The 26,784-nt window shown below is 40.5% G+C and overlaps 1 protein-coding gene across 1 annotated transcript in view; it reads left to right on the forward strand.

The window, feature by feature from the left end:
• slc4a5b (solute carrier family 4 member 5b) overlaps positions 1 to 26,784 on the forward strand; it is a gene marked incomplete at both ends in the record, with an annotated part of 50,604 nt that overhangs the window by 19,451 nt on the left and 4,369 nt on the right. Inside the window, 18 exons of the mRNA XM_079256993.1 lie at positions 4,545 to 4,702; positions 4,789 to 4,876; positions 4,959 to 5,117; positions 5,433 to 5,554; positions 6,391 to 6,565; positions 7,143 to 7,276; positions 7,370 to 7,550; positions 8,332 to 8,422; positions 8,878 to 8,936; positions 9,457 to 9,648; positions 11,379 to 11,492; positions 13,046 to 13,207; positions 14,643 to 14,821; positions 14,915 to 14,987; positions 15,074 to 15,142; positions 18,590 to 18,763; positions 20,861 to 21,025; positions 24,720 to 24,772. Of these exons, the coding sequence (XP_079113119.1) occupies positions 4,545 to 4,702; positions 4,789 to 4,876; positions 4,959 to 5,117; positions 5,433 to 5,554; positions 6,391 to 6,565; positions 7,143 to 7,276; positions 7,370 to 7,550; positions 8,332 to 8,422; positions 8,878 to 8,936; positions 9,457 to 9,648; positions 11,379 to 11,492; positions 13,046 to 13,207; positions 14,643 to 14,821; positions 14,915 to 14,987; positions 15,074 to 15,142; positions 18,590 to 18,763; positions 20,861 to 21,025; positions 24,720 to 24,772 (2,348 nt within the window). The remainder of the gene's footprint in view (positions 1 to 4,544; positions 4,703 to 4,788; positions 4,877 to 4,958; positions 5,118 to 5,432; positions 5,555 to 6,390; positions 6,566 to 7,142; positions 7,277 to 7,369; positions 7,551 to 8,331; positions 8,423 to 8,877; positions 8,937 to 9,456; positions 9,649 to 11,378; positions 11,493 to 13,045; positions 13,208 to 14,642; positions 14,822 to 14,914; positions 14,988 to 15,073; positions 15,143 to 18,589; positions 18,764 to 20,860; positions 21,026 to 24,719; positions 24,773 to 26,784) is intronic.

A 26,784-nucleotide genomic window follows, 5' to 3' on the forward strand; every position in this document is an offset into this window, starting at 1 on the left:
ACAAAAGTGGAGCCTAAAAACAGACATAACAGCTCAGCAAACAGGAGTTTTTAGTTGTTGCTTTCTCTGAATGTAACCTTTTAAATAATTCAACAGTCATTTCAAGGCTACTGCGGTAAAAAGAAGTGAAAAGGGTTCACTGAGATTTTCCTTTAATGTTATGCATAACACTACTACATACTCTGAAAAACATCCAATAGTTTATGATATAAAAAAAAAAAAAAAAAAACTAAGAATGATTAAAACCAGCTGCTGTTTGCAGATGGACCAATGGATATCAATGAACATGTACCAGTAGGACACATTGTACAATGTTCTTACCAAGATCAGGACCAAAGGGGTGGACTGGTGGACCATGGGTCCCCCTAAAGACCTATTGGTCCCCACTATGTGCCACAACAAGAATAGACGGTTAAATTCTAATAGATATTTAGAATAAGCTCAGCTGCCTAAGCGGAATGCAGCATGCGATGTACTTCCAGATGTTGCTTTATATCAACGCTGTGTTAGATCATGATGCAGCATTCATAAAGCATCTCGCTGAATGTCTTTGTGGGTAATATTTATCTGTCCAAACAGCTTATACTTTACAAAAACGATGTAAAAGCCATAAAACCACCAGATATGACTAGTTTACGAAGTAAAACAGCCATGAATTATGAACTACATAGTGATTAGTCGCTGTTACATGCAGATCCAGCAGCGGGCTACATGGACCAGCCTGCAGAGTCTGATTTTTATAAGAACTCATTAAACATTTAATTTATGTGAATAACATGAGCACTATCACTACAAAAATAATCCAAAACTGTTAAATCTGTACCAAAGCGAAGCGTCAAAAACGGTGAAAGAAGAACTAAAAGGATAAACCACTGAATTTTCCCAAAATGAAGACCAAACCCAGCATGTGGTTGCTTTAAATATCCTGCACACTCCTTTACTGAAGATATAAAAACACAACTATCAGTTCTCAAAGGGAATGCTTGTTCCCTTCAGCTGAAATAAATCTGAAACCGTTTGTTTGCTCAGCTTTTCACGCTGTCAATAAGACAATAAGCAGGGTGTACACTCAGTTTTTACACTCATCAGAGTTTTCTCCCTCCTTTTGCAGGGTCTTTATGAGAGCTTTCCCAAAGTCATCAGAACCACTTAATACTACTAATCCACACAGCCTGCTGGCTTAGATGTGAATTTGTTAAACTGTGGAGTACATGCATGCCTGTTTGTACAGAAAACTGTGTGTGTGTGTGTGTGTGTGTGTGTGTGTGTGTGTGTGTGTGTGTGTGTGTGCAGATTGATAAGTTCCTGTTGTTATCATGAGCTTAATTTTATTTCTCCGGAGAAGGATAACAGTGAAAAATCCTACAACTGTCACTGTCTGCTTTCCATTTGTACCAAAACACTCTAGACTTTCAGTCTTTGAGCACTTCAGAATGAGAATTCCTGCATTTCTGGACAAAGTCATCACCTTAAACAAATTTATATCGTGGTTTATATCCTGTAAAAACGATGCATTTAAGCCTTTTTTGTCTTTTTACGTCCTCTCTCTCTGCTGTCTGGGATGTTGATGAGATTCCTCTAATAGACTGGATGGTTCATTACATTTTTATGGTGGAGTAAAACATTAACTTTATTATTCTTTTATGTCTTTTTGCTGCATTGACTCGTCTTGCTGCATGACTCGCATCCTTTCTCGATGCAGATCATTAACGCTTCATCCTTTTCTGCCAGAATTCGTTGCTCCACCAGCAGCTGTGTTTTCTCTCTGTTATTAAATGAAATTTAAAGGAAAATGTAGACGTTTCTTTAGAAACCGGTAAGTTTAACACACCTCTTTTAATTGGTTTTATTGCTCTATCGCTAATGCAGAGCAATTGAACAATTCACAATTGATCTATAACCGTTTCCAGCTTTTATGAGCAGCAGAACCCATATTTTCCCAGTTCCCTAGAAACCTGCTTTGTTGGGGTCATGATACACTTTCCTGTCCTTTAAGTAGAACAGAGTTATTTCTCAATAACTCAATGGACAGTTGTGATAGTTAGTTAGTTAGTTAGTTATTTAGTTAGTTTTGTTTGTATCAGTCACAACCAGTTTGTCCATTTCCAAAAAAACCCAAAAACAATCAAGTAAAACAAAAACAAAACAGGCAGAAGAAAAGCTTGTATATCTAATAATGTACACTTACAAGTAGAATTACCTTAATTTATACAAATAACAAAAATAGATGCATTCCATACACAATGTGTGACTTTTATAAAGAAAAATCATTTATAAAGTTGCTTATCTCTTAAAAATAAACTGATAGATCCTTAGAAATAAAGAATTACAATTTTTTTACCTCATTACTGAGTTTATTCCACGGTTGAACCCCTGAAAGGACAAGCTTGTCTGTTTCACTCCTTTCCTAGATGTTGGAACAATAAATTTACAGCTGTCTCTAAAGTTATATTTACTCTGCTGAAGCTTAAAGTAGATTTGAACACCTTCTGGAAGAATATTTTGTTTAGCTTTAAACATAACTTGTATCGTCTTATAATAAACCAAATCATCAGATTTCATGAGTTTTGATCTAATAAATAATGGATGTGTGTGATCATAATAACTAACATTATTTATCAAACATATGGCATGTTTTAGTAGAATAATGTCATTCAGAGTTGTCCTGTGGGCGCCGCCCCACAGTTCAACACAGTATGACATATACGCAAGTATTAAGGTACAGTAGATTATAGACATATATATATATATAGGCCCTGCGATGGACGGGCGAGCTGTCCAGGGTGTACCCTGCCTGTCGCCCAAAGCCAGCTGGGATAGGCTCCAGCTTCCCCGCGACCCTGAATTGGATTAAGCGGTTCAGAAAATGAATGAATGAATAGATTATAGACCATGGTTTTTTGGTAATAAATCTTTAATTTTGTACAAGAGTATTTTTGAGATTTTAACCTTTATGTGATGTACATGGTCTTTCCAGGTTAATTTAGAATCTATTATAACCCCTAGTAGTTATGGGTGATATACATCCTACATGCTGTATTTAGATGAATTAAATTCACCTGTAAGGATTTGCTGAATGCCTGATGATGTGCATAAACACAGAAAACTCCCAGTCTTGCTGCTGCTGCAGTTTAACAGCTGTTTCTGTCACAAGCACAAATATCTTCACACAAACTTTAAAGAAAGTGAGAAGGTAACTCAGACATGTGACCACTGAGAAATGACTCGTTTGCAGACACTCAAATAGCACCTTCAGCTTTCTTTGTCTTTCTTTCTTACTGCAAGTTTACACTCATAAAGCTGGAACAACGTGACGTTTTAGGATAACACAAGGGCAGTTTTCCCGCAGATGTTCATGTCGCTGTGGCTGCAGGTAGCATCAGACGCTGCAGAGAGAGAGAGAAATGATTCTAAAATCAGTTCTTGCCATGTCTTGTTTGTAGGTTCTGAACAGTGAGAAGTTAGGGGAGAGTGAAAGGGGACCAGCTGGTGAACTGACTCTGAAAGCAGCATTAACAGATTATGCAGAGATTTTAATTTAAGCACCCACCACTCCACTTCCACGTGCTTCCTTGGTGAGGAGGAGGAAGAAAGCTGCACCAGAACAGCTGCAACGCGTTGTTGTGTAATTATTTTACTGTATGCAGATGATATGACAGGAAACAGTCACACTGCACACTGGAAATTCTTTCATTTTTTAATTTAGATTTAAAAATCCTGGAGTTATCTCAGGGAATAACTTCTACAAGTTGTCGTTGTTATTAGAAGTTATCCTGTAATTACCGACCCATTTCATCGTTAGTGGTTTGGCTTTGAACGGTACAAAACGAGCGGTCATGCAGGATTAGTGCCTGTTTTTGTTATTATTCCACATTTTCAAACAATTTCTGCGTCACAAAACAGAACGACTTCTTTCCTGAAGCATGAAACGGCGTTAAACCCAAGAAAAACACATATTTGGTAAGATTTAACAAAGTTAATGTTCTTAAAAAGTGTCATGCACTTTTCACTAAAATGAGATTAGCTGAAAAATATTCCCAGAAAGTACAAAGCCTGGTACGACGGGGCTTTATGAATAAATGAATACTTCTCATATGATCAAATTAACCCAACGCTTTCATGTTTATGCTGACAAATACTTCATGTTTCCAGCTTTCTCTGAGCCGTCCACCATAAAGTTATTATAGGGGCACACTCTGAATTTAGAGCTGGATTTCTAGGTCATAATAATGATCATTTTTTCATCCATCTTTAGGGATGGAATACGGAAAATAACTTTGCTACGATCTTGCATATTTGCATTTTATGCTTATTAATGTGCACTGCTCCTTTTTAAAGATAAAATAAACTGAAATAAAACCACCAGTATCATCAGTGAACTTCCCATTTTCATGCTGGGAGCTCTGCTGGTGGCTTTTGTTGGCGGTCTCCGACACACAGCATGATTTAACAGTGCTTAGCCTCTGACGGAGCCAACAGGTCACGTAGAAAAGAGGATGAGAGTTGTGTAACACCTCACATGATTTCTCTCCCTCCTCTTCCAGCTAAAGAATAAGTTCATGAAGAAGATTCCCCGGGATGCTGAAGCCTCCAACGTCCTGATCGGCGAGGTGGATTTTCTGGACAAACCGTTCGTCGCCTTCGTACGTTTGGCTCAAGCCACAACTCTGGGAGGCCTCACCGAGGTTCCCGTGCCAACAAGGTCAGCATCCCTGCTGCCTCCCGCTTGCCGTCACTTTTAAATGCATCTTTTGCTTTAATGAGCCCTTTGCACATTTTCCTCTGCAGGTTTCTCTTCATCCTGCTGGGTCCTCAAGGCAAAACCAAGTCCTACAATGAGATTGGCAGAGCCATTGCTACTCTCATGGTGGATGATGTAAGAGGCTGTGCAGCAACATCTGAGACAGACAGACAGACACGTCCGAGTTGTTTATTGAGATCGTTCCTTTTCCTTTCAGCTGTTCAGTGATGTTGCCTACAAAGCAAGAGAGCGCGATGACCTGATTGCAGGTGTGGATGAGTTTCTGGATGAGGTCATTGTCCTTCCTCCAGGCGAATGGGACCCAAAAATACGCATCGAACCTCCCAAGAAGGTTCCTTCTGCAGAAATGAGGCATGTAAACATGTTTTTGTTTGACCTGGAAGTTTCTTAGTCGATCTTTTAGGTTCATTTTTGGGTTTGGGAGGCAGATAACGAGATTTTTTCCAGCATATTTACTGGACTCCTTCCTAGATTGGGATCTAATCTGAATTAACACTGGACTATTTGTTGTGTTGGACTTTTATGCAGTTTGGTAGGAGGTCAATGTTCTCCAAAGTACAATCCCCATCTTGACAGATTTGGTCTTGTCACATATTCCATCTTTTTTCCATAAGTCTTAAAGCAGAATCAAAGCCAGCGATCATTTTTAATCGTTCTTCTTCATAGGAAGTCGGTGCTGAATCTGAATGAGCTGGGTCAGATGAATGGCACAGCAGGTGGAGCAGCTGGGGGAGAAGATGAAGAACTTCCTGCTCCACATGAGCTGGGCGAGGAGCTGAAATTCACTGGAAAGTAAGGAAAAACTGGAAAAAAAAAACTTTGTTTGAGGATCTCACTCAACCGTTAATGATGATTTTTTTATGAGAATCCTAAAGTTTAGGCCGAAACTGTCAAATATGAGCTGAAATGAACTTAAATAAACTTTGGGGAAACAGAGCTGAGGGAAAAGAAAACGACTGAATGTGATCCGGATTGAAACATGATGTTGCAGCCCAGCGACATAAATCCACTGCTGGTTAATATAGTCCAGGCCTCCACTATATCTGCCTTTAAATCTGTACTGAAGACCCATCTGTTTAAGCTAGCTTTCTGCACAATAGGTTGACTCTTTAGATCTGATTTTATTCAGATTGTTTTAATTTGATTGCTTTTAGATGTCTGAATTTTCTTTTTTTAAGTTGTCCTAATGTATGTTATTTATTCTTTTTTTTTTTTAACCCCCCACAATGTGGCACTTTGGTCAACATTGTTGTTTTTAACGTGCCTTAAAACTAAAGTTGTATTGTATTGTTAATAAAGTTAAAAATATATTTACAATGTCTGACACAGAGGTGATCAAGTGTTAAAATACACAGGAAATCTTTTCAATAAGTTTAAATGCTGAAAATATTGCTCCCCTGGTGGCCTCTTTTCCCAAGTACTCATAGATTTAGCTTGCTAAAAAAAAAAAAAGTTTGTTTCTACAGCAGGTAAGATGTAAACTTAAATAAATACACTTCTAACAGCTAAATATCCTTTTATTCAAACACCTGCAGAGCAGCAGGGATTAATAAGCATCAGGAGGCCCGACACACCTCTCAGACCAGCTGTGTTTAAACACTGAGTCTAACTTTGTTCTGTTTTAACAGGATCGGTGGTGGACTCTGGCTGGACATTAAAAGGAAGCTCCCATTTTACTGTAGTGACATCTACGATGGCTTCCACATCCAGTCCATCTCGGCGGTGGTCTTCATCTATCTGGGTTGTATCACCAATGCCATCACCTTCGGAGGACTTCTAGGAGATGCTACTGATAATTACCAGGTTATTCAATTCCACTTTATTTGTATAGCGCCACTTCACAACAATGTTGTCACAGGACACTTTACAAACACATCATTTCAAGCCAATTCCTACATATCCTATAATAGAAACCAACTGATTGCATCGAGTCATGACTTCAATCCAATCCCCCATCCTGAGCTGCACGCGGCGACAGTGGGAAGGAAAAAACTCCCCTTTAACAGGAAGAAAACCTCCAGCAGAACCCGGCTCAGGGAGGGCAGCCATCTGCCTCGACTGGTTGGGGTGGAGAGGACAGGAAAGACAGATCAACATGTACAACTGCACTTATTCAGGAAGACCTGCGGAGAAAAGGAGAAATAAGTTAGAGACGGCAATATTGGCATATATTTATACATTAATATATTAGAGAAATAGAGCGAGGTACTTCTCAGTGCATCAGGTAACATCCCCATTGCTACATAAGTAATGGATGGCTAGACTATCCATAACTATAAGAGCAATGAGCAGAACCTGGATAGTTGTTAACTAATCCGGAGGCGGTCAGAGTGTTTTGTCTGACTGGCGTCTGTCTGACGGTCCCTTCTCTTGCTTTCAGGGGGTGATGGAGAGTTTCCTTGGCACTGCTTTAGCAGGAACCGTCTTCTGTGTGTTTGGTGGACAACCGCTCATCATCCTCAGTTCAACTGGACCCATTCTCATCTTTGAGAAGCTTCTTTACGAGTTTAGCAAGTATGACACACAAATGCCAGAGCAGGTAGACTTTACTAATAACCACATCGTGCAGAAGATTCATCCCTTGCCATGCTCCCAACGCGTTCACAGGAATAACGACATCGACTACATGGAGCTCCGCTTGTGGATCGGGCTGCACTCGTGTCTGCAGTGTTTCCTGCTGGTTCTGTCGGACGCCAGCTACATCATCAAATACATGACCCGCTTCACAGAGGAAGGCTTCTCCAGCCTCATCTCCTTCATCTTTATCTCTGATGCCATCAAGAAAATGGTAGGTGTTGTATTTGGAGGTATCTATAAAACCTACGACGACACTGTTTAACACTCTGGGGACTCCGGCATCGTCGGCGATGCCAGGGACCATGTTGTATTTAATCGAGAATAGCTGTCAAACCATAAAAGATAAAAACTTACTTTTTTCCCCTCTTAATCGGGAGACTCCAGGCTTTCAGACGGTAGTTCTGGCATCACTGTAGCCCATTCATAGGTGATAAATAGGTGTCAAAATAGGTGTTCCAATCAGAGCCAATGATGCCTCAGGAAACTATGCATTGTGTCATTAGCAGTCGGATAGCTGCCTTCTGTATCTACAAGGTCGATAAATTATGAAAACAACAGCTTTTATGCACGCATACCATGTATAATTGCTCAAACAAACATTTGCATTAATCAAGCAGTTTATTTCAACATAAACGACACGACGGCGTCGTAACAGATGTATAACTTGGTAACAGATACAGTGTGTGCAGCTGACAGTGATTTCAGAAAACCTGCGGTGCTTCAGTCCCCTTCAGTACCTTTAGTCATGCTTCAAAATTATAATACTCTTTATTTCAAGCAAAGGAGCCTCTTTTACATAGCAGTTTATGATATTTCAATTTTAAAAAAAACAAACAAAAAAAAAAAAACAAGGTATGGGACATTATGGGGCATTGAAAGGCGGTGTTTATTAGCATTTAAACTAAAAAAAAAAGTCAGACGAGCTTTATTTCTCTAAAATACCTTTGGTCCCCAGAGGGTTAACGTGACGCAAAATGTTCTGTTTTCCACAGGTAGGATGCTTTAAGTATTACCCAATCAACCGCGGCTTCAAGCCCGACTACATTACAGCCTACAAGTGTGAATGCATCGCTCCAGACCAGGGTGAGTCTTCCAATTTAATAAGCAGGCTTGTTTTAATGCGGTTATACCTCCTCCTCTTTTTATCGGATCTGAATCTCCCGACTGGTTTTCTTACATGAAGCATTTTTAATCTGATCAGACGTTTTTTCAACTTGTTGCTCCCTCCTGCCTTCCTATCATATGCTAACTTTTAGTAACCCTGTGTTGAGTCAGAGGAGAGGTTTCCGTATCAGAAAAAACAACAGAGTTTTTATGGAAGAAGAAAAGTTTAGGCCGTGAAATCCACACAGAATCTGTTTCATCTTCCTTTCAGGCAAATTTGCAATGACTTTATTTTTGTGTATCTTCTTGTGTGTTGTTCTGCCTCATTTCTGGATGCTGCCTGACAAAGTAAGTACTGTGATGATACTGTAAGGCCAGAGGAAGCTGGTCTGCAGTGCAAAGTAACTGAACAACTGCTGCTCTCCTCTCTGCAGCATCTGCTCTGGGTTTGAATGTTTCAGCTCCACTCGGAGACGATAACGCGACTCTGCTGGTAAGTGGCATACGACACAGAGGTGTGAGTTTCTCATGGATCCTTTTGGTTTCCATTTGATGCAAACCGTTTTTGAGTTTTTAAGCCGTATCGTGCAGTTAGCATCTCAGATAAAAAAGATGGGGTGAGGCTTTTAATGGCTTCAAAAACAAACATTAAAAGTTTAAAATTATTTGTGAAACATGCTGCGAGCCACTGGAGAGGTTAAAGGAACGCAGGGTATGCAAAAACGGTGCAGATGTGATAAAACCTGCAGCAGAGTTTCTTGTCTTTAAGATGCCAGTTTTATGGTCACCGTGGCAACAGGATGACAAGTTCAGCTGGATGAATATCAGCTGAAAACTCCTCAGTGGGAAGGAGAACGCTTCCATTTCTTTCTACTGTATTGTGTTTTCTTCTGTTATCGTTTTTTTTCTTCTCTCCTGCGTCTCCTCTCTTCTGTCAATCCTTCTTTTTCCCATCTTCTGTTCCCATTTCCACCCATGCTCCTCTTCTTCCCCCCTCCATGCTGTCGCTGTAGTTTAACTTGACAGATCTGGACTGGAGTCAGCTGAGTAAGAAAGAGTGTGTGAAATACGGCGGCTCGCTGGTGGGGAACTCCTGTAAGTATGTTCCTGACCTGGCCCTCATGTCCTTCATCCTCTTCTTCGGCACCTACTCCATGACTGTTTCTCTCAAGAAGTTCAAGTTCAGCCGCTACTTCCCAACGAAGGTAAGTGAGCTCCATCCGCTACCGATGCTAGAAAATTCTTCCTAAACAGCGTTAATAGTGGTAGAAACCCCCCCACCACCATCCTGCACAAGGTAGCTGCATGTGAGCTTCCTGTAGTTTACAGACAAATAAAGTGTTTAAATTCCCAAAGTGAAAGGAAACGGCTGGTTATATTCCTGTGTGTCAGAATATACTTACAGGAAGTGCTTAAAACACTGAATATGTACGACATTTCAGGGTCCTCTAGAGGAGTTCAGGGTCGAATGTTTGTTAGTTTTGCTACATTTCTGTTTTATGAATTGGTTAACACCAGAGACATGAATTTAAACATCCGAAAGTGCATGTTTGGTACAAATTCATGACTTTTGCTGACTTACTGGTCGTGAACAAAGTTGGGGTCAAAAAAGCCAAGATGGCGGATGCTATGGAGGGAACATATGTCTGAAGTTTTTCAGTTTTGATGGAAGTTAATGGACAAGATGCCTTTAAAATATTCAATTCAATTCAGTTCAATTCAGTTCAATTCAGCTTTATTTGTATAGTGCCTGCTTATACCAGGTTTATAAGCTGATTAGTGTGGTGAGTAGGTTGGATGGATGTGGACATACTGACAATTAGTGGATTTAGCGTGGACAACATCGTAAATAGAGTACATATTTTGGTTGTGTCACTGTCTATATCGCTGCACCGGGGGAATAAACCGCCTCAACAAAGTACTGACGTCGCCATCGTCTCATTAACATCGCAGAGCCCCATCACATTTCAATATAAAAGTATATCACAAAAGTGTAATAGAAACTTATTTTTCTGCGTTTCCGTGTCGTCGGATGTGACCTAAGTGGTCATGTGACCAGCTCATTTCCAGTCAAGATGGCGCGTTGTGGAACAAAGGACAACAAGTCCTCTCCGAGTTTTACAGTGAGCTAGAAAAGGACATGAGGGAGAAGGGCTTCTATAAGCCGTTGCAAATTCTCTGCAGCATGTAGAAAATCCCAAACTAACTCTACGTAGCTACCTCGCATAAAACACAATTCCCGTAAAATCTCAACAACCGGACGAAATTTTACAGGAACTGAGTCTTAAGCGCTAAACGCTGTTCAATGGAAACACCTGCTAATCGCAGTTCTTGTTTGTCTGCACTTAAATATTGCTTTTATTTTGCAATTAATGTTGTCTTCATCATAAAGTTTAAATCCTTCTCAAGTTAAAATGCATGTTTTACTGTTGTCAGCTGAACTGCAGAAACTCTGCAATTATGCGAACTCCGGCATGCATTCGCCTGACTGAAATGTCCACAAGCCAGTTTTCTTGATGTCTTATTGTAAAATCCTCAGCTGACTCCTGTTTTTAGGGACTTGAAGTAGCTTTGATCAGTTAAATGTTTTAAATGATCGATGCGACCAAAATCAACACAAATATGAAGTCTAAGACCTCGTCTGCCAGGAGCGCTGCTTCACAGTGCGCTGGGTCGCCCACCGCTTCATTTTACACACAACTGAATACAAGCAGATGGGATTCCCTGGAACCAGAATAAAGATTACTGTGCAGTTTTGACATCGTGATTGGATGTTCAAATGGTCACATTTGGGGAATATCTCCAGCTTTTTCCTTTTAAATCAGACAAATGTTGCTCTGAGCTGCAGGTTTCCTCCTCTTCATGTAAACCTCTGCCTCCTCACACCGCCTTGTCCATCCTCATCTTTCCTCTTTTGTCCCTGAATGCCGTTCAGCTCCGTTCCCTGACCAGTGATTTTGCCATCATCATCTCTATCCTGGTCTTCTGTGGGTTGGACTGCCTGCTGGATCTGGACACACCCAAACTGCACGTTCCCACTAAGATCAAGGTCCACTTTTACCTAAACACCTCATCCTCCACAGATCCTCGCTGCTGCCTGCGCTTCTCTCTGCTGTTATGGAGTTCTTGTTTATTTCTTATCAGCTGTTTTGTGGATTTATCTGTAATGATTCTTTACACAGTTTTTCATCTCTTCTCTCTCTTTCTTTGTCGTCATGTCAACGTGTCGGCACCTTTGTTCTCTGCACTGAACATATATCTCCCTCCTGACTGCCTTGTTACATGTCTGCTTCCCCTCCATTTGTCTCGGTGTGTGTGTCGGTGTGTGTATTTGTGGACCTTTAGATGAGGAAGCTAATCAGTGATTTTTCCATCTTCATGTCAATCATGTCCTTTGTGGGCCTGGACATGTTGATGGGGTTAGACACCCCCAAACTAATTGTGCCCACTGAGTTCAAGGTATTTGATTCCTCACTAAATTATATGTTGGAATACAGTTTATGTGCATTTATGAGATAAATAAAATGTTTCTTGTGTGCATGTTTGCAGTGGTGGGAACTCTTTATGTATTTATTGATGATGAAGAGTTTATTTGTTTTATTAGGTTCAGCCTTTAGTGTTGATTCTATTTGTTGTTTTCTAAATAAAGACACTCTCACTTTTCCAAGTTAAAGGTCTGTTCTTCATCTGCACAAGCTTGAGATGGTTATTACTAGTTAGTTAACTCTTGCTAGTAGAGATAGTTTGATGTGAAAACTCAGCCATGTAGTTAAGATTGATACATCAACTTCTCCTTGGTGGTTAAAGCGGTGGTTCCCAAACTGGGGGGCAGGCCCCAGAGTTATTACAGGCTAAATAAAACTTGGGAGTTTTTACACTAAATAAATTTGTAAAAGTACTTATATGAAATGATGATAAATCAACAAGAGAGACTTCAAGTAATAAAAAAAAAGAACAAACTATGATGGAGCATTTCTGTCCCTGCTTGACCAGTAATAATAATAATGAGCAATGGTGGGTAATAATCAGACCATAGTATTTTCGTCTCGTAGAAAACTCACCTGGAGTAGTTTGCAGAGATTCCTGGTTTAAAATGTTTCACACTGAAGCAGAAGAATGGAAAGTAATACTGACACAGTTTTAAATACAGTTACCTTCAATACAGCCACTAAAACTAAAGACGCATTTCTTAGTATGTTTCTTTGGGTTATGAGACGGGAGGGGGGGCTCGACATCATTGTTGTTGTAGAAAAGGGGGCCCTGCAGGAAAAGGTTTGGAAACCACTGGCTTAAAGCATGCGGTGCGATCCACAAGATCTGCAACTCAGATATTATACATTTCAGTAGCACTTCTCCCCAGAGGAAAGTATTTAGCTTGCTTTAGTGCTGCGTCTGAATTGACAATTAGAACAAGGATGAAATATTTTTGATCATACTTGTTTGGATTTAAAGACATGCACAGCTGTGTAAATCTTGTTTAATTCTCCCACTGCTGCATGCTAACACACTAACTGTATGTTTCTATCAATATGAGGCTTCAATCACCTTCAAACATTTGATGTGTATTTATTTTCCATTATTGTGTGTGTGTTTGTGGTGCAGCCGACACGTCTTGACCGTGGCTGGTTGGTTCTGCCTTTTGGTAAGAACCCCTGGTGGTGGTATCTGGCCAGCTTCGTTCCCGCCCTCCTCGTCACCATCCTCATCTTCATGGACCAGCAGATCAGCGCCGTCATCGTCAACCGCAAGGAAAACAAACTAAAGGTCCGCAAACTTAACGCAGCTTGGACGTTGAAACTGAAATAAAGACAAACGGTCTCCGTTTAGTGAAAAGCTCAACGTGTAGATCACGTTGACCACGTGGTACTCCTGACCGAACCAAATACGACCCGGGGCTCATCGGGTCATCACATTTTGGTTTATTACTCAGACGTGATGAAATTTAAAGTGAAGGGTGAAGAAAGAAGGTGATACTTCAACCCTGAGCAGACATGATGTCGTTTTGAAGATTTTAATCCATCAAATTCTGGAATTATCTCTAAAGAGAAAAAGTTAATTCAATAAATAACATTATTATAACAGTCTTAACCAGTGTTTCTCAAATGGGGTACAAAAAAACCTCTTCCCTCACCCACCCTTCCCATCTTCTCTGGGCAGGGCAGGTGGGTGTTCACCTCCAGCTCGGGTTCTCTACCAGAGTCCTGGGAACCTGAGGGTCCTCTTCAGTATCTTTGCAGTTCCTAGGACAGATCTCTTCTGGATGGACATGTCTGATGTCTCTCTAGGTATCTCTCTAGGAGCCATTTCTCCAACATGGTGGACACGGTCTCTAGTTCTTCCTTGAGGCCTTGGAACTTCTCCAGTTTCTCATGCACCTTTTTCCTGATATTTCCATCATTGGTGATGGACACATCGATTGCTATGGCTTTCCTCTGCTGCTTATCCATGATCCCAATGTCCAGTTGGTTGGACACCACCATGTTGTCGGTCTGAATCTGGAAGTCCTAAAGCACAGGTGTCAAACTCCAGTCCTCGAGGGCCGGTATCCTGTAGGTTTTTGTTGTCTCCATGCTCCAACACTTCTTACTGAAATTGATAAACAGGTTGATAAGAAACTGCTGGATCCATTTGATTTGAATCATCTGTGTTTGTCGAGGGAAACAACAAAAACCTACCGGCCCTCAAGGACTGGAGTTTGACACCCCTGTCAAAAAGCGTCTTAGCCCTTTAATTCTTCACCACCTTGGGAGGCGTCTCCCATTGGGACTTAGGGTCTCCAGTCCATATTCTGCACAGATGTTTCTGTATACCACTATGTCGGCTGTACAAACGTCGGATTGTTTCAGGGCTTTCTTTGCACAATCTGCACCTGGAGTCCTGCCTGGTGTGGTAGATCTGAGCCTCTATGGCCCTGGTACTCAAGGCTTGCTCTTGTGTAGCCATGATAAACACCTTAGCGCTGTTCTTCATTCCAGTCCTCTCTCACCGTTGGTAGGACTTGTTCATTTCAGCCACTTTGGCAATCTGTAGGCGGTACATCCCATGCAGGGGCTACTCCTCCCATGATGGTTTCTCCATTTTGTTCTCCTGCAGGTTCCAGCGCTGAGACATTCTCTGAGCGCTTTCAGAAAAATAACCTTTTTTTTCTTCATCGTTAGAAGATGACTAAAAGTTCTTGTCCTGTGATTCTGACCTGCAGAAAGGCTGTGGCTACCACCTGGACCTATTCTGGGTGGGTGTGTTGATGGCAGTGTGTTCCTTCATGGGCCTGCCGTGGTACGTAGCCGCCACCGTTATCTCCATCGCGCACATCGACTCTCTGAAGATGGAGAGCGAAACCAGCGCTCCGGGAGAGCAGGCACAGTTCCTGGGAGTCAGGTGAGATTATCTGAACATTGTGGCAAAGACAAACCTCTGCCTGGTTGTTTATGACAGATTCCACAGAGAAACTTACCGTCTGGTATTTTCCAGAGAGCAGCGGCTTACCGGTATTCTGGTGTTTGTTCTGACTGGCCTCTCAGTCTTCCTTGCGCCTGTCCTTCAGGTCAGCATAATGTATGACATTGCTTTTATTTATGTTTCGTTTTTTCTTTCACACTCATCCTTTAATACTCTTCTGTTTGAACTCAGTACATCCCAATGCCAGTCCTCTATGGGGTCTTCCTCTACATGGGAGTGGCCTCCCTGAGTGGCATCCAGGTACGCCGAGGAATCTCTGCATGCATGTAGGGCTGTTGGCTAACATTTCTAAACAATTTGTATAAGACAATGAAATTAAATGTCTTCTTAGTTTACATGTATGGTACATGTGTAAGATTCAAGGTTAAACTAGGGCAGGGCTCTACAACCTGCAGCTCTGGAGGGGCACATAGTTTTTTCTTTCCACCATCTGCAATGGTTCTGGATGATATTGGCAAAAAAAAAAGAAAGAAAAAGTTTTTCAACTTAAACATAAATAAATGCAGGTTTAAGTAGTTTTTCTTTCATTTTTTTCGTCTAAAATATCTATATTTCATAGAAGAAAATTTATCTGTCGTCTTTTTGCAAAAGTTTGATGTTTTTCTTTATTTTAAAGCCTAAAATAGAAATAAAATTGGAAAAGGCTAAATTCCCAATATAGATATTTATTAAAAATTAAAAGCAGTTTTTTTTATCAAAATGGGATTTTTTTAGATATTAAAACTGAATGAGTTTTATTTAGCTGCCTGGGGGCAAAATTGGCTGCATTGTAATGGTTTCAGACCCCTTAACTGTCTGAAACTGTCTGTTCAGCGCTTACGCTCTCTGGATGCCGTGTCCCACGGTGCCTTAAGGTTTGTGATGGTCTGCAAAGCTCTGCACCATCCTTTATGCCAGAGTTCAGTGGGCTTCCTTGTCCACATGCAGACTTTCACATTAATATTCATTTATCTATAAAAGCATTTTTGTTCCGTTCCCAACAAACCTTTGTGAATTTATTTCATTAGGGTTGAACTATTGTTTACGATCTAATCACTTTTTTTCCACTGACAATCTCTAAAGCTCGAGCTGAACTTGCCAAAAAGGCTTTCAAATTCTCAGCTTGCCGCCTGGAGCCACTTCCAGACGGACTTAAAGCTGCAGGAGCTGATCTCAGAGCTTTTAAAAGGGTTTTACATGGCTGGGAGGCATCTCACGAGGTGTCTGTAATGGCTCGTCCAGCTGACTGTACATTCTCTATTCTTTTAGGATTATTATATTTTATTTGTTTTACACACTGTATGTTTTATATAGCATGTTTTGTATGGTTGTGTTAATGATTAGGGTCTGGAATGACATTTGGACTGCTGCTGTTTTGTTTTGTTGGGCTTCCTGCTCTCTCAATGGGACTTACCTGATAAAATAAAGGTTAAATATGAGGGTCCATCAATAAATAAAGTACATTTTTCAGTACAAGTACTTCTAATACAGATAGAAGCTTACTTTTTTTAATTTTTAAATTTTTTTAAATTTTTTTTTTTTATTAACTTTTCAACGTAATCTCCTAGCACTGTCACACACTTTTCCCATCTCTGCACAAGCTTCCATATTCCCTCAACGTAAAAATCTTTGGACTGATTTCTCAGCCAGTTCCTCACAACACTTGACTTTATCGTCACTTTCAAACTTCATGCCTCTCGTGAACCTTTTTAAGGGACCAAACAGGTGAAAGTCTGAAGGGGCAAGGTCTGGGCTGTAAGGGGGATGAGGGAGCAGTTACCAGCCCATCTCGTTGATGGTCTGCACCATTTGGGTTGCTGTGTGAGGGCTTGCGTTGTCATGATGCAAGATGACTCCTTCAGCCTTGCGTTTGTTCATGTTTTTTTTTTTTTAACTGCCTCAGCAGTGCACAGTAGGTGGCACTGTTCACAGTGCTTCCTTTTTCAAGGAATGAAATGGTGATTGGGCCTTGCATATCCCAACAACAGTGAGCATCACCTTCCCCATGGACTGCTGGGATTTGAACTTCGTCTTCACTGGAGAGCCTACGTGCTTCAACTCCATGGACTGTCGTTTGGACTCAGGCTCATAGAGCCAAACCCATGTCTCGTCACATGTGGCCACCTTCTTCAGAAACTCATCACCATCCTTCTCATAGCGGGAGAGACACTGTGGGACGACTCGACACCCTCCTCTGTTTGTGCTCTGCAGTATCCATCTTTGGCACCGATCGGGCAGCTGACCTTCGAGTAGCTAAGGTCATCATGGACAATTTTGTGTGCTGTCCCAACAGATAAGCTCAAAGTCCTTGCAATGACATCCACTGTCACCCTTCTGACAGACTGAATGAGGTCATTGACTGATTCACTTCTGTAGGTCTCCCAGGCCTGTCTTCCTCCTCAACACGGTTCTGTCCTTTAAACAATTTAGCCCACTTGTAGACATTTTTTTAGGCTGAAACGTGGCACCATAAACAGCTGACATTCTCCTATGAATTTCAACAGGTTTACACCCTTCAGCAACCAAAAACTTGATAACTGACCGCTGTTCAATCCTGGAGCATGCTTCTTGGTCGGCCATCTTTGTTAATCGTCAAAACCCTCAAAGTTTTCTTTTTTTAATCTGCAAAAGTAATTAAGTCCATGTGAAAAAGACTTAAAACAAAGAAAAGTAAGCGCCTATCTGTTTTAGAAGTCCTTATACTGAAAAATTCCACTTATTTATTGAATGTAAATAAAGTATATCTTAAACTAAATTAAATAAAAGAATAAAGATCAGCTTAAAATGAGCTTATTTTTAAAAAAAAGAAAGCATTTAAGATTGAGTTCAAGTTGTTGAAAAGTGAAATAAACAGGAAGTGAAAACGTTGCTGTTGAACTCAGGTCTGGTGTTATGAAGTCCTGTGAGTTTCCACCTTCTCCTTTATGAAGACTTTGCTACTTTTCCATAATTCGAGGCTCCAGAATGACTCTGTGTATCTCAGAGAAAGCAGCAGCGTTGCAAAAAGAAAAAAAAAAAAAAGAAAAACAGAATGAAGTTTTGGGCTTGAGAATGGATTGCAGCAGCAGCTGATTTGACACAGCCTGGAGCTCCACACCTGTCAGTCAGATATGCAGGAGCCTTTCGGATGAGAGGTGAGACGCCTTCAAGGACGCCTGGGAATCTGCAACAACACACCCGACTTGACAAACAAACCTCAGCTCATACCAAAACTCTGCAGAAGCAGTTGTGATGTAAAAATTTGGCCTTTTTTCTGCAGAAATGACATCAACAATGAATCGATTCTCAAAACACTCGTCTTCCTCTGCTCAGCCACTCGTTTCTTTTTATTCTTCAATATTTACTTTATTTTCCCCATTTGTGCAAATCAACCAATAAAAATGTGTCTATCTATGAATAATGTCCCAAATGATGTCGTGCTGGCATTTTCTGATGAAAAAAAGTCTCGTGTGAAAAAAGAGTTATCTGCAGATCATCGTGCTCTGGCAGAAAGGATGAACCTGACGACCATGAAAATAGATTTGTATGTTAAACCTGATCTTTCCAGGTGGATATCTGAGTGGTAGAAGCTGAAATATAGCGTCAGCTGTCACATAAAGCTGCCTATGAATACAGAAAAGACGCTTGTTTGTTTTTAAGGCCAGTTTTATGATGGGAAATCCAAGCTGTGAAAATGAATCTCTAACGTTCGGCATGTTTCTCTTCCAGTTCTGGGAGCGCATCAAGTTGTATCTGATGCCTCCCAAACACCAGCCGGACTTCTCCTTCCTGCGCCACGTTCCCCTGAGACGTGTCCATCTCTTCACCCTCGTCCAGATCATCTGTCTGGCCGTCCTCTGGATCCTCAAGTCTACATTTCTGGCCATCATCTTTCCAGTAATGGTATGTGTTTGTTTCCCCTGTTTCCCAGCTTTCTCGTCACTTTTCCATCTGTTAGGCTGCAGGATGACTCAGCATGTCAGAGTAAACGATCCCACACGGGATGAAACACACTGGTGGTGCCACATTTTAAAGCCTCAATTCAGGGTTTTGGATTTCCTCATCTTTTACCACAAAACACAAAAAGCCAACAGAAATATAATTCCCATAATTCCTGTTTCTCTTCCTCTAAAATCCATTCTGGTTCATGTAAATGAAAACTTACCGGCGAGTCATGTTGAGACTGGTAACTCACGGGACGATCCTGTCGCTTCAAATGTCGTCTCAAACATATAAAAGGCACATAATAGCCATACAGTAATAATATACAAAATAGTCATGCTTGGATAAAGCAAACTTTACTGACAACTACATTTACATATCTGAAAAAAAGAGTGGGAGGACATTAAAACTTCTATTATCCCACCCATATCCTTACGAGTCATTAATAATACATCTGTTATCTTCCTGTCAACAGCACGATATTTCTAATGATATATTCGATTAAATTCCATTCAACTTTAATTGTATAACACCACTTCACAACAATGTTGTCACAGGACACTTTACATGCACATAATTTCAAGCCAATTCATACATAGCCTATAATAGAAACCAACTGATTGCATCGAGTCATGACTTGGATCCAATCCTCCATCCTGAGCTGCACGCGGCGACAGTGGGAAGGAAAAAACTCCCCTTTAACAGGAAGAAAACCTCCGACATATCATTATATCCTTATCTGTAGCCTTAACAACAGTATTCTATAAAATTATAACTACATGTGGAAATTGTAACAGACGAAGAAGCAGTTTCTCACTTTGATCACGGAACAGCGTGTCGTTTATTAGAGGTTTAACACTGAAAAGAGAGCGACAAAAAATGGCGTAGCTTCCTTTTATCCCCAAAACCCCCAGAAACCCCTTCTTTAAAGGGACAGCATCCTCTGTAGACCAAAAGCTGGCTTGGGGTTCCTGAGTAACCGAGAACATACTTTTAATTACTTCATGGTGAATTATGCATGAATATATGTAAGAGTCACTACTCCCCTTTAACAGGAAGAAAACCTCCGGCATATCATTATATCCTTATCTGTAGCCTTAACAACAGTATCTATAAGATTATAACTACAACACATACATAACTGAAGATGACACCAAAGTACCTTAATAACAAAACTTAATAGTGACATCCATTAATATTCAAACATCCTCCTCATTTTTGTACCTTGTAAAAAAAATTTCTTTATATATATGTTTTTTTAAACTGAGCTATATTTGGACATTCCCTCCGAGCTTTTCCACAATTTAACGCCGCAAATTGAAACACAAAAAGTTCTCCTTGTAGTACGTGCCTTTAGTATTTCTTAATGGGTTCGGATATTTTCTCAAAGTGCAACTTGATGGCCATTAAATGCAGATTTAGCACGCGTCTATATCACCTTTAATGGCTGCCGCTCGTGTCGGATGGCGGTAACGCAACTGGCTACACAACTACTGCCAAGTTTTGTTGTGTAGTTTGATGTCATCGTTTTGTTGTGACGTAAAATAGCTGCAGTTTATATTGTTGTTATACTTTTCTTAAACAGACTTTTTCCAGTTCCATCTTATTTACACAACATTAACCCCTAAAATCCAGCAGTTTTCAGCTAAAGCGGGTTTTTATGGACGGAGGTCTTGTTCTGGACCACCTTGCTGGAGTCACAGCAGTGTTGATGTTGCTGTATCACCTGCTACTGGGGTACATCATGGCTTCCAGGATAAATTGAATTTGTGACCTTTCTGAAACACGTGTTTAATGAATCAGCAGCTATGTTTGCACCCTGCAGTGGTTTACATCATCCACATGACAAGAATCTCAGCTGGTGTGTAACATGCGCGGTACTACCTGGAAGGGAGACAGAGTACATTACATATTCAGACCCTCCAGGACGTCTGGTAGCAGTGTGTTAATGGCTGAGTGAGAATCAGGGGGTTGTTCTTATCTGATCTGACCTTTTTTAATCCCAGATGGAAATGATGAAAAATGCAGGATGTCACAGACTCTTTCCACTGTGCACAGATCCTGGGACTGATGGTTGTACGGAAGCTGCTGGACCTGATGTTCTCACAACACGACTTAGCCTGGCTGGACGACATCCTGCCGGACAAAGACAAGAAGAAGAAGGAAGATGAGAAGAGGAAGAAGAAAGAGAAGAAGCCGATTGAGCCGGAGAGCGATGAGGAGGTGAGAAAATGCTGTCCGTCTGCTGAACACTCCTGTAATCTCCAAAGTTGTGTCTCTTTTCTTGGTTTTCAGAGTAATTTAATGTGTCGCTCCATCTGTTGCGAGTTTGTCGCTCCTGAATTCGCTTTCTCTGACTAATGCTGGGCGTTTCTCCTCTTTGTTCCACAGTGTTGCTGAAAAGGCACTGTATTATGCTTATTACAGTCTTCATGTCCGTCCGTCCTCCGTCTGGTGTGTCTGTCTGACACTCAGCAGCCCTGTAGAATCACCCTGTTTGCTTATTTGTTCCCACTGTGCTCATGTTTCTGTCCAGAGAAGGCTGCTGCTGGTTTATGGCTTCGTTACTGTTTACAAGACGTTCAACATGCAAAGTAATGATTGAGACTTTGAACATCGTGGTGCTGCTGGGATGGAGGCACACCTCTCACATGTTAGTTTCTCACTGCTGGGGATATTTTTTCTGCTTTGGTTAATCTACACCTCCGTGTTTGCAGCTACAAGACGATGAAAGTGTGACTGATTCATCATTTTTGTCTTCTCAGTAACAAAGACATAACACACACCAGCCTTCTTTCCATGCATTGTTTCTTTTAAAACCTGGGGCCTTTTTTCATTCTGTTTGGATGGAAGTTATTGATCGGGGATAATTTCCTTGCATTGAGACCATTGATCAGTGAAAACCAAACATAATGGCACAATCATTCAGTCTGATGCCTTTTTCAGTTCTGATGTTCATCAGAACAAAGTTTAAAGACTTTTGGTTCCTCTGGACATGCAGACGAAGAAAATACAACCTCAGATAGACGTCCACATGTATTTAACAAAAAGTAAAAAAAAAACACAAACAAGATGAAACCAGATTGTTTAGTTTCATTAAAGTTTGTTGTTTTTTACTGAAACATTTTAACCAAATGGAGGTTTGGACTGACGGGACCGTGTCAACATTCTGGTTCTTATTTTCAGTCGTTCTGCTACATGTGCTGCTGTTTTTGAGATCGTTGTCCAGTTGCTTGAGACAGTTAAACTAGCTGCCAGACATATGACCTCACATTTGACACGGGGAGTTTATGATCTATTCAGTGACTGCAAGGTGTCCTCCAGAACAAGCCCAGATCATCAGCCCTCCACCACCATGCTGATGGCTGCTGTGAGGGTTTGTGCTGATAAACATGTTGACTTTGGTGTGCTTTGTGTAAAGAACATTGTTCCAGAAGTCAAGTGGTTGGTTAAGATGCATGTCAGGAACTTACTGCTAACTGAGACGTGGAGAGTCTGAGATGCAGCTTTTGTTTTTTTTATTTGTGTCTTTCAGCGTCTTACGCTGAAATGAGGCTGAACTTGGTGGGACATCCACTCTTGGGAAGATTGGCAGCTTTATATTTTAGATTCCTCAAAGTAACCACCTTTTGCTTTGATGACAGCTTGGCACTCTCATGACATTCTCTAATTCAGCTTCATGATTGTACATTCATACATTGGTAGATACATACATAAATATATTGGCACATACACACTTACATTTGCATATGCATACATAGGTCCATACAGACATCCATTGGAACATATATACATTGCTACATAAATACATTGGTACACACATTCATACATAGGCACATACATACATACAAAATACTTACATAGATACATGCATGATAGGAACATTCATACATAGGCACATACATGCATAAACACATATATACATACATATATAGGCACATCAATATATACATACACTGGAATACACAGTAACATATATATGTTGAAACATGCATTTGCACATGCATACATACAATGGAATGGAATATACCTACATAGGCACTTATGTACATACAAACATACATGCATCCATCCTTACATATATATATATATATATATATAGAGAGAGAGAGAGAGAGAGAGAGAGAGAGAGAGAGAGAGAGAGAGAGAGAGAGAGAGAGAGATATTGGTACACACACACATACATACATACAAATATACATACATTCAGTGGCACATGCATACATAACCTGACACATACATACACTCCCACATGCATGTATCCATAAATACACACACACATGCATACATTGGCACTTTCATTGCCACATACATCCATCCATACTTACATACATACAGGGGCACAAACATACATACACAAATATATACATTTGCACATACAAATATAAACTGGCACATACATACATACATACATATAAACATACACTCATATATACATTGGAACATACATAAATACATGTATCGCAACATACATATATACACTGTAACATACATACATAGGCACATGCATACATTGGTAGATCCATCCATCTATCCATTTTCTACAGCTTATCCAGCTGTAGAAAGTGGATAAAGGCAGGCTGGTTATCAAGTGGTATTGCACTTGATAACCAGCCTGCCAGGGAGGCCAGATGTAGATAACAGCACTGGTTATGGGTCAGACCGAGTTCGTGTTTTGTCAGACTTCAGGTTCTAGCAGTCTCCCCCGGACTCTGAAACATCCAAATCAGAGATTCCGTTTCCACCAAGCCAACCTGACAGCTTTTTCGTGTCATTTCCCGTCCCATGGACGAGCTCTGGAGCCGCAACCAACCTGCCAGTTTGGGCCAAACTGGCATCCAGTTTACGGTTCAGCTGAATCAATGCTTGAGTCAGTGCTAAATTCTCAGCATAGTTTGTCTCAGATCTTCCAAAGTTAGAGTATACATACGTATATGTACACATACATACATACATACTGTCATTGTCTCCTAAACTCTTAACATTCAAGCTCAAATAAATACCGATGGTGATCAAATTCAAACAATTCATCCAAAAAGGTTAATAATAAAAAATAATAATAAAAGCTGGAAATTTCCTCTGTGGAAATTGTTGCATATATAAACGGTCAGAGAAGAATTTTTCTGACAATAATTTGTAATCATCACCTAAATGTCCCCAGTTCTACACATCCTAGCCAGTAAAAGGAACACAAGAACTGTGTTTGTCACAAATTTGGCTTCATGAACATATTTAAATGTCCAGTTTGCTTTACGGTACACTGCTGTTGTTTATCACTGGTCATGGCGTTCTTTCAGAGTGTGTGTCAGATTACAGAAGCTTTTTAGTCACTGTTTACACCCACGCTGAGGAAAAACAGGACCCAGGTTGAAAACCTCCACAGATCCCAGTTTGATCCGCATGCCCACTGCTTCCTCTTCCCTCCAGCCCAACAGCTCAGTCCCGCCTCCAGTGAAGATTCACATGGAGGCCATAGAGCCAGACCCCTCCCACGTTAACCCCTCCACCCTAAACCAAACCTCTGAGTGAGTACACCAACACCTCCCTCCACCTCTTGTGTTTGTTTCTGCACACGTGATCATGTTTCTGCTGGCAGATACTGTTCATGATGTCGCAACAGTCTCGAGCTTTTTCATTTTACTGTATGAAAAGAGCAGAAAATGTAAACCTGGTACCCAGAAAGAAAAGCATGAGGATCATTTCTGTTATCACTGAAGTATCTGAACATTAGAAAGCTGATTATAACAGAGTGAAGATGTTTTATTCCAGCTCATTAGAAAACTGTCAGATAAAACTCAAGATTTTAGTGTTTTTACGCATCTAATGATGTTTTTGTGTCTTTGTGTTTGTATCCATGCACATGCTTGCTTTGTGTTGTTCCGTGCACATGCTCTCTCTGCGTCTGTCTGCCTTCCAGGAGATGAACCCTTACTCGACAGTCACGTCCGACCAAACTGAGCTAGACCGCAGGTACTGTGTGCTGAAACTGCACGTCCCCTACAGTGATCTGATATATTCACCTGACAGGAACACAGCCTGGGACCCCCCCTCCAGACCTGCAAACACATAGTCACAGCACAGAAGCACACACTCTGCCCAGCGCTCAGCTGCTGGATGATGTGTAAAGTATGCTGGGTGGTGGTTTTAGACCAGAGTGGGTTTAACCGTAGAGTGTTTTTAAATAGCTTTTATTGTTTTTATTTTACAAGCATTTACTGTAGTGATTACTGAGAGATAATTCAGTGCATGATGTGCAACTGTTGTCAGATTATTAAGAGATTTTCAACACCGAAGGCCTCAAAGTTTGACGCTCCACTCTGAGGAGTTAAACCTAATTTCCTCTTACATCTGTGTCCTGTAGCTAGTAAATATAATCATCCCCTCAGTCTTTGATGTGAAGTATTTGACTGAAGGAGAGCAGAAAATACGGTTTGATTTGTTTGAGGGTCTGACTGAAGTCCATGAAAGTTGCTCAACAAAGAGAGACTCGGCTGAAAAAGTCAGACTGGAACTAGCGCCAGCTCCTAGTTCAGCCTTTCAGAAGAAACTCAAGCTTATTTAAGACAGACTTGCAGCGTCTGGCTTCGTGCAGCACCAGCAGTGTCTGACAAGCCCGAATGACTGGCTGAAGGAAACAAGGAGGAACTGAGCGACACTAGACACTTCATAAACTCACCAATAACAGGCCCAACTGCAGCCAGAAATCAGCCAACAAAGCCCGTGTTGCATGGTGAAACCTTTTCCACTCATGGTTTTCTATTGGGAGTGAAAGAGGAGGGGTTGTTAAACTGGTTGTTACTCCCTTAAATACGGTGGCCCTGAAGTGCAAACCACAATTACAAAACAAAAAACGCAACACAAAATTAAAAAACAGCAACAAATTGAAAATGACAACAAAATAAAAAAAAAATACACAATGACAAATTAAAAAACACAATCAGTTAAATTAGCACTACCAAAACATTCTAAAAAGCACAACAAATAAAAAAACATGAAGAAAATTATAAAACACAATGACAAATAAAAAACAACGACATTAACATACGGGAAGAGGTAGGTACCAGCGGGCAACAAGAGAAATGGCTGATTGGACGACGGTGCCAGACGGCTTTTGAACCGGAAGTTGTTGTGTACGTAGCGCAGTTTTCAAAACATGAACGTAACCCGGAGCCCAAACATAGCTGCTGCTATCCAAGAATATTTTGATTGTTACACACTTTACACAAGATGTGTCTTAATCAGCACACTAAAACTACTTCCAACACTTCTGTAGTATTTAACACAACGAATTTAGTACTACTTCAGCCTTTCCTCTACTCCAAACTGAACGAGGTACAAAAGTACAACTTCTGGGTCAAGAGCCGTCTGGCACCGTCGTCCAATCAGCGACTTCTCTCGTTGCCCGCTGGTACCTACCTCTTCCCGTATGTTAATGTTGTTGTGCTTCTTCTAAGTTCCTTGTCGTTTTTTATTTGTCATTGAGTTTTATAATTTTTTTGTTTTGTTTTTTTATTTGTTGTGTTTTTTGGAATTTTTTGTAGTGTTAATTAAATTTGTTGTGTTTTTTTAATTTGTCATTGTGTATTTCTTAATTGTTGTTGTCATTTTTAATTTGTTGCTGTTTCTTAATTTGTTGTTGCATTTTTTTGTTTTGTATTTGTGGTTTGCACTTCAGGGCCACCATACTTAAAGTTTAATCAAGCTCAAAATCGTTCTTGGATTTTCACAGACATTTATTGATGGACAGTGTCTTCAACTTGTCTTGGAAGATCCTTAATTGTCCCAAAAATGAAATATGAAAAATGAACTAAGAAAAGAAATACCAAACTCAAATGAACTTAAAACAAAACTGAGTTACATAAATAAAAAAGGAATCCACGAGACATAGCGAAAGGTAAACTTTTCTGCAATACATCAAATTAAAAGCTTAATTGGCATTACAGTTAGACTAAATTTACATAACGAACCAATTAACAATGAAA

This window comes from Telmatherina bonti (genome assembly GCF_933228915.1).
Source record: "Telmatherina bonti genome assembly, chromosome: 17".
Classification (NCBI taxonomy): Eukaryota; Metazoa; Chordata; class Actinopteri; order Atheriniformes; family Telmatherinidae; genus Telmatherina; species Telmatherina bonti.